The 14007-nt window shown below is 45.2% G+C and overlaps 1 protein-coding gene across 2 annotated transcripts in view; it reads right to left on the reverse strand.

Annotated features, from left to right (window-relative positions):
- The window catches only part of ACVR1B (activin A receptor type 1B), a 40492-nt gene continuing 26485 nt past the window's right edge, over positions 1-14007 (reverse strand). The window contains exons 5-9 of one of the 2 annotated variants that reach the window (XM_053375064.1): positions 12125-12292; positions 11413-11569; positions 9730-9854; positions 7037-7221; positions 1-3967 (exon numbers count right to left, since the gene is read on the reverse strand). In XM_053375064.1, coding sequence (XP_053231039.1) covers positions 3842-3967; positions 7037-7221; positions 9730-9854; positions 11413-11569; positions 12125-12292 — 761 coding nt within the window. In that variant the 3' untranslated portion in view covers positions 1-3841. The remainder of the gene's footprint in view (positions 3968-7036; positions 7222-9729; positions 9855-11412; positions 11570-12124; positions 12293-14007) is intronic. The other variant, XM_053375065.1, reaches the window with a different exon arrangement.

Raw genomic sequence — 14007 nt, forward strand, 5'->3', positions numbered from 1 at the left:
TGAAGTGAATAAAAACAAACTTTTAATAATGTACAACAGAAAATTGGACAGCCTCATTCTTATATTAAAACAAAAGATTTCTTTACTATATTACATGTATTTACATTTGCATACTGAGGAGGTAAAGTGTCTAAGTGGCTATTTTACAGTCTTTTTCTAATAAAACATACAAAACCTGAACAAAATATAAAGATCAAGTAGGAATCAGGGGTAGGTGGACGAGAAAGGGGGAAACGGGGGGGGGGGGGGCAGGGAAGAGACAGACAACAGTACCAGAATGATCTATTCTGAAGCCAGTGTGCCACCTGACAAAATCTTAATAGTACCAGCCAGGAACCCACACCTTCCATCTTCTAGATTTGAAAAAAAAGCAGTGAATGAACTATTTTCCATTTGGAGGTTTGACGTCACCAAATTCTTTCATGTCTGCCTTGATGCCAAGATGAAGCTCGTTCCCAAATGGAATTAAGAACTCAAATTCCATCCTGTGACTTACCTGAACTTCAGACCAGTGGACTAAAAACTTCATGGTTGTCTGGCTACAGTTATTGGTTTTCTTCGCTCTCCTAGGTGCCCTTAGTTTATGCCGTCTAAAAAAAGATCTCAGCAGTTATTGTAGCTGCACTGTTGGGTATGTCTTTTATTTGAACTTTTCACATTATTAAGAAGAAAACATGCACAACGGAGTGCAACTGTGTCTGTTTGAATTTTAAGAAGAAACTAGTGGCCCTCCGACTTGCCCACTTCTTTCTGATCTGTGGGGAGTGGGACAGGAACAATAGTCCTTTGAACGTGACATTAGGATTTCTATCCCTATTTATCTTTGTAGCAGGTGAAGTGGGAGCAGGAAAACCTTTCCACCTTCAGACTGCTGCAATTTGCAGTGCTGTAAATTGCAACCCCAGCCAACATCTACCTGTCACTGGTCAGATATATGTTAGAAGAGAGAAATGTGCTAAACGAGCATCTAGCCATGTAATGGCCCAGTGCTTTTTAATGCTCTTTAGCTAGCTGCCTTGCTCCTCTTCTGATAGCACTCCGGAGCACTGAGCAAAAATGTGTTTCTGCTGCAAGAGGCTACCGCGGCCTCTTTGATAAATGCATATTATGATGACTCTAGAAGCCAATCGTTGTGATACAGCCTATCTCTTTTACCTTTCAAGGTGCAGCGCTACACAGTTGGCTTATTCATAAGGACACAACAGAGGTGTGTCTGTGTAGCAGTGGTAAGTTATTGTAAGATATTAATTAGGTGAGTTGTACCCCAATTCAAGCTGCTTTTACATCAGGGACAGTCATCAACATGCCCTTCAGATGTGTAGGCTACAACTCCCATCATTCCTTGGCTATTGGCCATGCTTGCTGGGGATGAAAGGAGGGCATCATGCTGTCTGCCTCTGCTTTACATAGAAGTAGGTTCTCATCACACTTCCAAGTGGTGTGCTTATCACTGCAATGCCATAAGTTTGAGTGTACAACTTGCTTCTTGGGGGAACACTCAGAATGTGCTTAGGCACCATGTTAATTTCATAGCCACACTACAGCTTCCTCAACTCTTCCAGCCACCAAGGCCAAGCAGTTTCAAAGGACAATGGCTCCCTTGTTACTTAAAAAAAAAACCCCAACCAACTAAGGAGAACTTAGCAATGGAATTATGTTACCGCTGCGAGTTGGACACGTGCGTCTTCCAAATTTAAGCCTCCATGATGTACTATCTTCAACTTCCAATGTCAGCAACCAAGTAGTCAATTTTTCATTGATGGGAATACATGATCTAGACAAATGTCGAGGTGCTTTTCATCTTAGAACCAAGTTGTAGAGGTGATTTGGTAAGCTGTGTCCATTTGCTGGAGAGGTGTGGTAGCCTCTGGCTCAAAAGCAATCAGAAACAGAATCACAGAAGGCAGCAGGTTTTACGAGAAGGGCAAACTCCACTTGTCCCTCCGTGAATAAGAGCGCCTGAGATTTTCAAAACACGGCCCTGGAGGAAGCTACAGTTTGCTTCAAACCAAAAGGAGCGTGTAAAACTGACTCCAATACACAACACGACAATGCTTCAACTTTACACACTGACATAGTTGAGAACAAGAGAAGGGGCTGAAGGAGGAAGAGACAGAGACGAACACCTACACACACAGACAGCAAAACACACAATGTTTTATATACGGTACTTAAAAAATGCCCTGTCTCAGAGTGGACATAATGTCTCCTCTCAGAAGTCAGGGCCCACAACTTGAGTAGAAACAGTTCCAGTGTAAAATTGAGCTGTGTGCATTTTTTTTCAGTATTTTTTTTTGTAGTGATTTCTTTAAAAAGAGAATGAGAGGTAATTATCAATTTTACTTCTCTTATAAAGAATAGTAAAAAAAGTTAAAATCCAGACCCTCCCAATTAAATAAGAATTAACAAACAATAGTCAAACCATTCCAGTTAAAAGTTATGGCTTCAGGAGTTATCTACCACAAACACCCAACCCACATACTATGGAGTTTTCAACACATTATTTGCATCATAATACAGTCTTGGGCTGTTCCCAAAGCAAACACGACAGCCAAATCAGTCTTATTACACCCTGATCATTTAACTGAAACAAAATGCATGCAAGTTAATCCATTCCAAACTCTCCCCCCCACCCCATTCCAAGTGACACATAATCACTTCCAGAATACGGGAGACCATATACATATATACACACACACACACACACACACACAAACATATATATATATACACACATACACACACACGTACACTTTTAATAATAAAAAGTTTAGTTTTGCAGTCATCATTCCTTAAGGGATAAATCTTCACAGGAAGCCTCTGAACACACTATTTTGCCACAGATGCTTCATTAGAGAAATGTTTAAAATGCTAGAGTTGTTTCTTGAGAAATAGAACGGCAATGATCCTGAAAGGTCAACCGCTTCCCACAGCCCTACTTTTGCCTGGCTTCCTTTAACCAGGAGGACCAGCACTGATTTCACCTGACACCTATTCCTTCTGCTGATTGGACTGCCTGCTAAGCAACTGTTGCCACCCAGCCCTAACAACACAGGAGGACCATGAAACTAAAAAACACACACACGCAATAAAACCTATTCCCTGCTTTGAAAAGAAGGGAAGGATGGCAGTGAGATAGTTTTGTGTAGCGCCCTGATGGGTCTAAAAATTGGCAGGGAGGATACCCTCGCATCCTTCCCTAGCGAGAGGAAAAAGAGATAACGATGCTCAACGTGTGGGACAAAGAGAGCACGAGCACCTGCACTTTCACACGAGGACGCTCTACATTTGCACATGCACAGGGGCACAAGCGGACACGATAATACCAAAGGGGCACAGGGACACGTACCTTTGCACATGCTCACGCTGCTGAACGCTAGTGGCTGCGGTGGCTTAGGATCTGTCAAACTAGGAAAGGACTAAGAGCTTCACATGACCAGACAAGGGAGCACCCAAATCTTGTGTGCGCATGTGTGTGCATATGTTGGTCCTCAAGCACTTCCCCTAAGCCAGAGGGCTGTCTCCGACAAGCACGTCGCGAGGATTTACAGGGATTTCCATCAGAGAAACAAGATACGGTTGCGGCCAACTTCTCTCTCTATACAACAAGCCCATCCTTACGCTCTCCGGAGGGCATTAGAAAAAAAAAAGATGACTTTCACTCGTGAATCAGGAAGGGAGCCAAGTCTGTGGGTGTCCACTTTCCTCACCTAACCTGCACACCAAGTTGTCCAGCTGATAGGAGCAGGCTGTGTAGAAATACGAGGTAGGCCTTCTCCACCATTCATCAATTCTAGCATGGCAGCTTTTGCGCAGTTTCCTCGGGAAAGGGGCTTGTGGACTAAACTTTCACATCCTCGTGGAGACTGAGATGAGAAAGAGTTTTCTTGATGCGCAACGCTGTTAGTCGTGCTGCTCCATTGGCATACCAGCACTCGCGCATCATTTTCCCCATAACTCGCAAAGACTAAAAACGAGGGGGTGGGGGAGAGAGAGAGAGAGAGAGAAAGAAAGAAAGAAGACATCAGGGATCTCTCAATGGCATATTCAATGCAATGTCTCTTTCAGTCTACATAGGACTCGTTGCATATGCTGTATGGGTATGTTTTATTTCGCTACAGACAGCATAGCATACGAAGATCGATCCATGCACAGACATGGCCTTTCCAATTCCCTTCAAGTGGAGCATTTCTCTATCCCTGAGAGCAGGGTTTTCCAGTCACCATGTGGCCATCACACAGGTAGTACCACCTGCATAAACTGGCTTGTTTACCGACACTATCCACTAGATTAAGGAGAGGAGCTACCGTATTTTTCGCTCCATAGGGCGCACTGGACCATAAGGCGCACCTAGTTTTAAGGGAGGGAAATAAAGGAAAAAATGTTTCTTTCCCCCCTAGCCCCAAAGAGCAAAGAAGCCAAGACAGCGAGCAGGATCCATCCCGCTGGCTGTCTTGGCTTCCTCTTTAGCCGTGCGCAAACTCTCCAGCCGGGAGAGGCTGCGCGCGGCTTCGTTTTTAGCCGCGGGGCTGGGGCGGGGGAAGCCCGAGCTTCCCCTGACCCCAGCCCCCAGAACAGGTCCGGGAGTGGTAGCAAGGTTGTGTGCTGCCTTGCCGCCGCTCCCGGAGCTTGCGGGCGCACTCCTAGGGCTTGCGGATAGCTGCCTGAAGCCCGGGGAGCGCATCAGGAGTTGGCGCTGCACTCCCTGGGCTTCAGGCTGCTATCCGCAAGCCTTGAGAGCGCGATGGGAACTCCTGCTGCGCTCCGAAGGCTTGCGGATAGCTGCCTGAAGCCTGGAGAGCGAGAGGGGTCGGTGCGCACCGACCCCTCTCGCTCTCCAGGCTTCAGCGAAAGCAACGAAAAGCCTCCGGAGCGCAGAGGGAGCGCTCCCTCTGTGCTTTGGAGGCTTCCCATCGCTATCGCTGAAGCCAAGGAGCCTGCATTCGCTCCATAGGACGCACACGCATTTCCCCTTCCTTTTTGGAGGGGAAAAAGTGCGTCCTATAGAATGAAAAAATACGGTAGATCTTGCAAAGGGGTTCTCAAGACCAGACAACCATCCAATTGCAAAATGCACAGCAAGACCAGACAAAGCACTGCACAAGTGTCTTCAAAACTCTTTTTTTTTCGCTTGGTCAGATTTTTACCTGCCCCACATCTGATCTCAGGTGTAGGGCAGGAGGGCATGGCTTGGCTGAAATGGCTAAGAATAAGAATAAGCCTAATGGTTTACTCCCAGACACATTAAATGCTCAGCAATAAACCAAATTCCTATTAGATTTAATTCCAATAATTATTATCAATATCAATAAAAACAATACACACGGCCAACATGGAGAACAATTTTCTAAGTGTGTCTTCAACCTGCGTCAATCAGCCTAGATCAAATGGGTGTACAGTGGTACCTCAGGTTACAGACTCCGCTAACCCAGAAATAGTGCTTCAGGTTAAGAACTTTGCTTCAGGATGAGAACAGAAATTGTGCTCCGGCGGCATGGTGGCAGCGGGAGGTCCCATTAGCTAAAGTGGTGCTTCAGGTTAAGAACAGTTTCAGGTTAAGAACGGACCTCTGAAACGAATTAAGTACTCAACCTGAGGTACCACTGTATGGTCATTCAAGTGTTCTAACACACACCATATCTCAGATTAGTGTGGTGCTGGACCATTTCAAAAGAACCATTTGAAATTGCATGCTAAAAACAGGGTGCTTGGTTGACCATTAAGAGAACTGTTATACAGTGGTACCTCGGGTTAAGTACCGTATTTTTCGCTCCATAGGGCGCACTGGACCATAGGGGGGGGGGAATAAAGCATTTTTTTTTATTCCCCCCCCCCAGCCCCAAAGAGCAAAGAAGCCAAGACAGCTGTCTTGACTTCCTCTTTAGCCACGCGCAACCTCTCCAGCCGGAGAAGCTGCGCGCGGCTGGGGCGGGGGAAGCCAAAGCTTCCCCCGAAACCAGCCCCCAAAACAGGCTGCTTTCCGCAAGCCTTCTGAGCCCGGCAGGAACTCCCGCCACGCTCAGAAGGCTTGCGCAGAACAGGCAGCTATCCGCAAGCCTTCTGAGCCCGGCAGGAACTCCCGCTGGGCTCAGAAGGCTTGCGGATAGCTGCCTGAAGCCCGGGGAGAGCAGTGGCAGTTGGCGCTGCGCTCCCTGGGCTTCAGGCTGCTATCTGCAAGCCTTCGGAGCGCTCCGAAGACTTGTGGATAGCTGCCTGAAGCCTGGAGAGCGAGAGGGGTCGGTGCGCACAGACCCCTCTCGCTCTCCAGGCTTCAGCGAAAGCCTGCATTCGCTCCATAGGACGCACACACATTTCCCCTTCATTTTGGAGGGGGAAAAGTGCATCCTATAGAGCGAAAAATACGGTACTTAATTCGTTCCGGAGGTCCGTACTTAACCTGAAACTGTTCTTAACATGACACACCTCCTGCTGGTGCTGCGCCGCCGGAGGAGCACAATTTCTGTTCTCATCCTGAAGCAACGTTCTTAACCTGAAGCACTATTTCTGGGTTAGCGGAGGCTGTAACCTGAAGCGTATGTAACCTGAAGCGTATGTAAGCCGAGGTACCACTGTACTGTGTTCACTCCATCATCTGGACCATAAATCACTGACCTGTTTCACACGTTGTTTTTAATCATAGTGAAAATAAATTATGCTATAATGTGAAATAGCAGGCACTTCCACAAGGCGTGGTCTGGCTTGTCGTGTTGTCCGCTTGTGGTTTCTAATGGTTTAATGTGACGTGCGAACCAGGCCACTGACTGCAAATCAACTCCTTGGTCTCTCAGAGGAAGCAGAAGTTGCACTTTCAGAATCCCAAAAGATGATACTGGTCTCACATAGTTAGCCACCTCCTTTTAGCACACTGAAATCCTGCCTTCTATAGGTAGTTTTGGTTCTCCATTACAAGAGCATTCAGGCTGCCATAAAAAGCTTGCACAGGCCTTGCTCACAAGAGTTATGAGAACAGAGGGCTAGTGTTTCCCTTTCTGCCCTAGCTAATGCGGCAAATTATTAGTATTAATATTGTCGGTACCTCTTGTTCAAGAAGCGTCAAGTTGTTATAGTCTTTGTCACAGTCTAACTGTACCTCGTAACTCTGCCACCAGTTGGGAACATTAGGCCGTTGCTTCTGGTCACATACAACCTTCCGCATTTCTTCTATGGAGGGGTCAGACGGTACAAGGTCATAGTATGGCAGCTGATATTCTTCATGAGTACCTAAATGATTGAGGATGGGGAGAGAGAGAAAAGCTAGTCACACGCCCCAAACAAGAAATTATACAAAACAGAACTATATTAATACACTGTTGCATCCGTGTGTGTGTGTGTGTGTGTGTGTGTGTGTAATCTTCAACAAACTCAATCAGAAATTAGAGAAAAGTTTAATGACATCACATACATTAAAATTCCTACACAATTAATTGAAAAAGCACTGCTGTACCCACAACTGTATCCTATCTTACATTCAATTTGACCGGAGTTTTCCTCCATTCACGTTCAATCTGTCTCCCAGCTTCTTTCCTTGCTGAAAGGCTCTGGAGTATACAAAGAAGCCAAGCGGGAAAGGGTGCTCAGGGGCAATTGTGTCAATGGCCCGAGCTGTGCGGATGTTCCACAAGTTGGCCAGGGTTTTGACAGCAGCGGCAGCCGTACCTCCCCCACCATTTCTCTATTTCCAGCACAAATCTGAAATATTTTTAGGACACAATCCAAGCACTTTGCAGAGCTGCGAGGCAACCACCACATCTGCAGTCCTGTTGCTCGTGGCAGGTGAGGACCAGCAAGTTTCCTGCAATCAGGACAGAGTTGAGGACAATGCTACCAATGACAGTGAGACCAGCTTGATTCCTCCACTCCCTGGAATGCCCTGTTTTGGAGCCTTCCACAGGCAATGCTGCTGATGGCACTTGGTGTCCACCTTAAAGGGGTACAGGCATGACGTTTGTGTATCACATGCCTGTTTACTCCCAGCACAGTCTGCTGGGAACTTCCGTTGTATGTTGCTATTGCTATGCGCCTGTTTTCCTGGACACGGAGGCAAGCAGTCATGTTTTCCTTTGTTCCTGAACTACCGTATTCTTTGCTCTATAAGACTCACTTTTTCCCTCCTAAAAAGTAGGGAAAATGTGTGTGCGTCTTATGGAGCGAATGCAGGCTGCGCAGCTATCCCAGAAGCCAGAACAGCAAGAGGGATTGCTGCTTTCACCACGCAGCGATCCCTCTTGCTGTTCTGGCTTCTGAGATTCAGAATAATTTTTTTCTTGTTTTCCTCCTCCAAAAACTAGGTGCATCCTGTGGTCTGGTGAGTCTTATAGAGCAAAAAATGTGGTACGTTGAATAAAGCTGTAAATATGCTCTCTCTGTCTCCATCGTCCGTTGTGGATGATTTATACACCCTGCTGACAGAGTGTGCACAGGTCTCGGAACGTACCTGAGGCTCATGTCGCTAATTGACTGATGCTGTTCCACAGGAGACCGGTGATCGTCCGGAGCCAGCTGGGGGCCTGCCTGATGCCCCCGTCTCCCTGGCAGTATCCCAACAACAGGCATATGGAAAGGGAAGTGCTGTACCAGCAGAGTGACATGTGTCACTCTGTTGGTGGCTGTCGGCGGGTGGACAGCACAGCTGGGGAAGCTGAGCAGAGGGATACCTCTGCCACATCCAGCATACCCGCCCTGCAGCCCAGAGTGAGGTGTTAAATTACTCTGCCCCTCGCTCACATGGGTTGATTTTGCATATTGTTTCCACTCAGCTCAAGTCCCAGGCTTTCCCTGTTCTTTCTCATCTCCTACTAAAGGTAAAGGGACCCCTGACCCTTAGGTCCAGTCGTGACCGACTCTGGGGTTGCGGCGCTCATCTCGCTTTATTGGCCGAGGGAGCCGGTGTACAGCTTCCGGGTCATGTGGCCAGCATGACTAAGCCGCTTCTGGCGAACGACAGCAGAGCACGGAAACGCCGTTTACCTTCCCGCTGGAGTGGAACCTATTTATCTACTTGCACTTTGACGTGCTTTTGAACTGCTAGGCTGGCAGGAGCAGGGACCGAGCAACGGAAGCTCACCCCATCGCGGGGATTCGAACCGCCGACCTTCTGATCGGAAAGTCCTAGGCTCTGTGGTTTAACCCACAGCGCCACCCGCGTCCCTTCCTCTCCTATTAAGACACCCAATAATTGGAGAAGCAATCAGCTTTCCTCAGTCCATGACAAAGAATACAACGGGGGGGGGGGATTAAATTAAAATGCCCACTACTTCACCATCAAAATAACACACCAGCATATTCTTGAAACTTTACTGAAACAAAATATGCCAATATGTGAATTACCAAACATGCAAATGTGAACTCAGATTAGGTCAGGTGATGTTGATTAATACTTCAGGTTAATGACTCAGTGCATCCAAGAAAACAGGAACAACCATTTTAAAAGTCATCTAGAACAGAGACTCCACCTACCAAAGACATGTCAATAATCCCCACCAAACCCATTAGTGAGAGTCTGATTAAAATGCTGAGTCAATGGGAACAACATGATCTTCTGAATCAGCAAGACTACTTCCTTCTCCAAACAAGACGGGCAGAGCTCCCATGCTCCTCCTAATTACATCTCTAGTCTACATCCTTTAAAAAAATTCTGTGCATTTGGATGGCACTGTTTTATTGCAACATTTGGAGCAGGCAGAAACCCTCTTAATTTCTATGCAAAGAAAAGAAAAAGAAAGCCATTACCTCCCGAGTTGCATCTCCGAGCAATTTCCCAATAAACTAGTCCCAGGGCATAGATATCAGCACATTTAAATGAATCGAAATGCTTCATGTTAATTGTTTCATCAAGAACCTCGGGAGCCATGTAGCTGAATCAAAATAAGAACAAATCACATTAATTACTATGACATCTATTGTGCCTAAAATCTAATACTATTATGGTATCTGAGAGTAATATAGAAGTATCAATTGCTGTAACTATGGCTCAAGAACCACAATTTTCATGGCAGGCCCCTTGTTTGAAAGCCCATTCAACTTAACCGCACATTCTGACAGAATTTTTTTTTCTAAAAAAAATTATTATTGCCTTTATGTTAAAAAAAACAACCCTCAAGATGACATGAGCAGCAGGGGGCGGAACTTAATGTTCAGTTCATATTTTGTTGTGTGTGTGTGTGTGTGTGTGTGTGTGTGTGTGTGTGTGTGTGTGTATGCATGCTCATGTCCTCTTGAGGGGTGGGTGGGTGTGTACATGAATGAAATGATGTGAGAAGCCATGTCCAGCACTTTCCAACAATTTCAAAATGATGCCCATTGTTTCTGCCACCTCGCAAAAATGCTTGAGAGACTACTCATGTCTAAAAAAAATTTAAAAAGCTGTTGAAACAACTGAGAATAATAGTTGAAGTAAAATGCATGAAACACTATTGTAAGTCATCCCCAATTGCTTGAGAGTATTTTGTGTGTGTGTGTGTGTGTGTGTGTGTGTGTGTGTGTGTGTGTGTATGGGGGGGTGATCACAGATAAAAACGCAGTGCAAATTCTGCTCTTCTGAGTATGGGATTCAACTAGTCAAATGTCTAAGCCTAATGTTGCATGTAGGCAAAACAAACCAGTTAGCATTTGGCAAGCGTCTGATCTAGGAGAAAAGCAGAGGGAATATAAACCAGGGTTTGTCAGCAGCTAGGCTAGGCTAGGGCTGGGTGATACATCAATAAATTGTCCAAAACTGGATTGAAACCCATATCTGTTTCATAATTTTTGACCTGGCAATATATCACAAATCATGATGTATGCATGTGTGTGTGCGCACACGCTGTGCAAAAAACACAATGTGGGAAAAACCGTGAAGCCAGCCAATGCCTGTAATTTCACACATTGTGACATATCAGTATATTGCAATGCTAAGCTGGTGATATCACGAAGCTGAAAACCAGATATTGGTCAGCCCTAGCCTGAGCCAATCCTCTCTCCCCAACCACAAGTAAAAATTTTTGGCCAAAGACACAGCAATTTAGGCAGCAGTGGGGGAGGGGACTCAAGTAAAACAGAACTGGGATGGGCAGAGAAGTTTAAATTTCTCCCTGGTCTCCACCATTCAATGAGCAGGGAGGGAGTGAAAGCCTCACTTCACAGCTCATCTACGTTGATCAGCTGAGGGCTATGTGTCCCTCACCTCCGTATCTCATGTGTGTGAATTCTGCATGCCCGATTTGTGTGTGTGAGAGAGCATGGGATGACCACATTCGCCATTGGTATGCTGCCCCTTGGCGGTTGGACAAGGGTCAATGTAGCCATTTGGCCAAAAATGGTCAGGCAGCCCTGCTATAGATGAAGCAACTGCAACAGCTTTTGGTCGTATTTTTGGCTCATCACCAAAAGCAGTCAACACTGAACCCCTGATCAGCTGAGCCACCATTTTCTTACCGCTTTGTTCCAACCCTCTGATTGGGGGCTATGTCAATTGTATCAGTAACGGCGTCATGGCGGACAGCCAGACCCAAGTCGGCAATGGCACAAGTTCCAGTCTTCTTCACCAGTATATTCTTGGATTTCAAGTCCCGGTGAGCAATCCCAGGTTTTCCTAGTAAAACGCAATGAAAGAGAATCCTACAATTGTCCTTCGATGGAATGATAAAATTATTTGCCAACAATAAAGTCTAAAAAGGAGCAGACAGCACCACAAAAGCCGCAAAGCTCAGTCAGTGTTAAAACTACAAAGTACAAAGTTTTAACTATGAAGGAAATAAACAAGATCTCTTATCAGACTCAGTGCAAGAGCCAGCCAAACTGCTCCTAGATAGGATAGCAGCCTTGTGCAGATATACATTGTTAAAATGATAGTTTAGCAGATATGAACAAGCACTGGAACGGTAACTCCTTGGGAAACCAATCCTGATCATCTCAAACTGCAGTTCCTCATGATTTCTAATGTAGGGAATTGTGGTTTATACAGGTTGCTTACTTGTTTTACCCTAAATTCTACTAGTCTCATTGCCAGCCGACTTAAACTTCCTTCCTGCTTTCATCTAAAGAATGAGCTACTTCGTCTTCCTCAGTTTATGCTGGTCTTAAGAGAAGCCCTGACATTTCCTAAACGACCTCTGTAAAATGTGCATCTGTCAAACCTGTTTCTTACCTTGGGTTCCCACAATTTCCATGTGCAGGTGTGCTAGTCCACTGGCAGCGGACAGAGCCAATTTAATCATCCCCTCGATGGTTACAGTGTATCGGTTGAGGTAATCAAACAGAGAGCCATACTCATGGTAATCGGAGACCAACCACAATTGAGTCCAAGTGCCATTATCTGTTGGCAAGGCAAGCGGGAGAAGGGCACATCAAAAGGGTGAAGAAAAACGGCAGCCATACTTTTGCGCTAGAATTCATTGAAGAGCAGCAGGTAGCATATACAACAAAAGGCGGAACAGTTGAGAAAAATCTGTTCACTGTATAAAATAACAGAATTGTAGAGTTGGAAAGGACCATCTAGTCCAACCCCCTGCAATACAGGAATATGCAGTTGAAACCTGCAACCTTGGCGTTACCAGCACCACGCTCTAACAGAGCTATCTGGCGTGAATATGTTTGTAGACATTTACTATGGGGTCTACTAGGTCAAGTTCAAGGCTGCTGTGCTAGTAGTATACAAAGCCCTGAATCATTCAGTCCCACAATGCCTTACTTTGTACACTCTATAAGTTGATCACCAATATCAGTTTCAACAATTTTTTATTGGTTTTTACACTATTTTCCAGCATAACATCCTTTTAAAAATCATTTCAAAATTTTTGGCTATCATAGCCTAAGACTTCCTTCAACCTTGATTGATGGTTTTCTAAAGTCTTTCTAATTATGCATTTTGTTACTATAATTATTGCTATAAACTCAAATTTCTAATACATCTATTCTTAATTCTTTTCACAATAATTTATAAATTACTCCTTACAAAACTTCTTTTAAACCTACAAGCGACGTCAATTGATTACAACTGCTTTCCAAATATATCGAAAACTTCTTCCATTCCTTTAGGAAAGTCTGGTCCTGCTGGTTCCGAATTTTCCCTGTTTGTCCCGCCATCTCAGCATAGTTGATCAGTTTCTCTTGCCACTCTTCTTTAGTAGTTGATCACTGATATCACTGGGAGGAGCACCATTGGTGACTATTTACAGGCCCCAAGCATCACTCATCTTCAATGAGGAGTTATGCCTACAGTGTCATAGGTCCAACTCTATGGAATTCCCTCCCACAAGAAATTGTATAGGAACCATCTCTACTGAATTTCAGACACTTGGCCAAAACCGCTTTATTCCAGCCCTTTAAATTCTTGAGGTTTTATATTTTGGAGGATTAAATTTTGGCGCCAGTATGACATAGCAGTTAGCATATCAGACTAGGGCCTGGGAGACCAGGGTTTGAATCCCAACTGGGCCATGAAGCTCTTTGGGTGACCTGGGGCCAGTCACTGCCTCTCAGCCTAACCTACCTCACAGGGTTGTTGTGGGGGTTAAATGAGCAGGCAAACTCATTGGAGAAAAAGGTGGGATAGAAATCATTTATGTCTAAGTTTTGTATATTTTATTGCTGTATAGTGGTACCTCGGGTTACATACGCTTCAGGTTACAGACTCTGCCAACCCAGAAATAGTACCTCGGGTTAAGAACTTTGCTTCAGGATGAGAACAGAAATTACGCAGCGGCCGCGCAGCAGCAGCAGCAGGAGGCCCCATTAGCTAAAGTGGTGCTTCAGGTTAAGAACAGTTTCAGGTTAAGAACGGACCTCCGGAATGAATTAAGTACTTAACCCGAGGTACCACTGTATGGATACTTGGAGACTTTACATGGTGAAAAGCTGGATTTTTTTAAATAAATAAATAAATAATAAAATAAACATTGTCTAATACCCTAACCCTACTTCACATTCATCACCTTGCCCCTGTTTAGGACACGTAGCAGTTTCTAACAGCCGTATGAACTTTATGGTGTCTGGATCTCGATATGGGCCCCACAACCTTCTAGGAAGTAG

Source organism: Podarcis raffonei, chromosome 2, assembly GCF_027172205.1.
Source record: "Podarcis raffonei isolate rPodRaf1 chromosome 2, rPodRaf1.pri, whole genome shotgun sequence".
Lineage (NCBI taxonomy): Eukaryota > Metazoa > Chordata > Lepidosauria > Squamata > Lacertidae > Podarcis > Podarcis raffonei.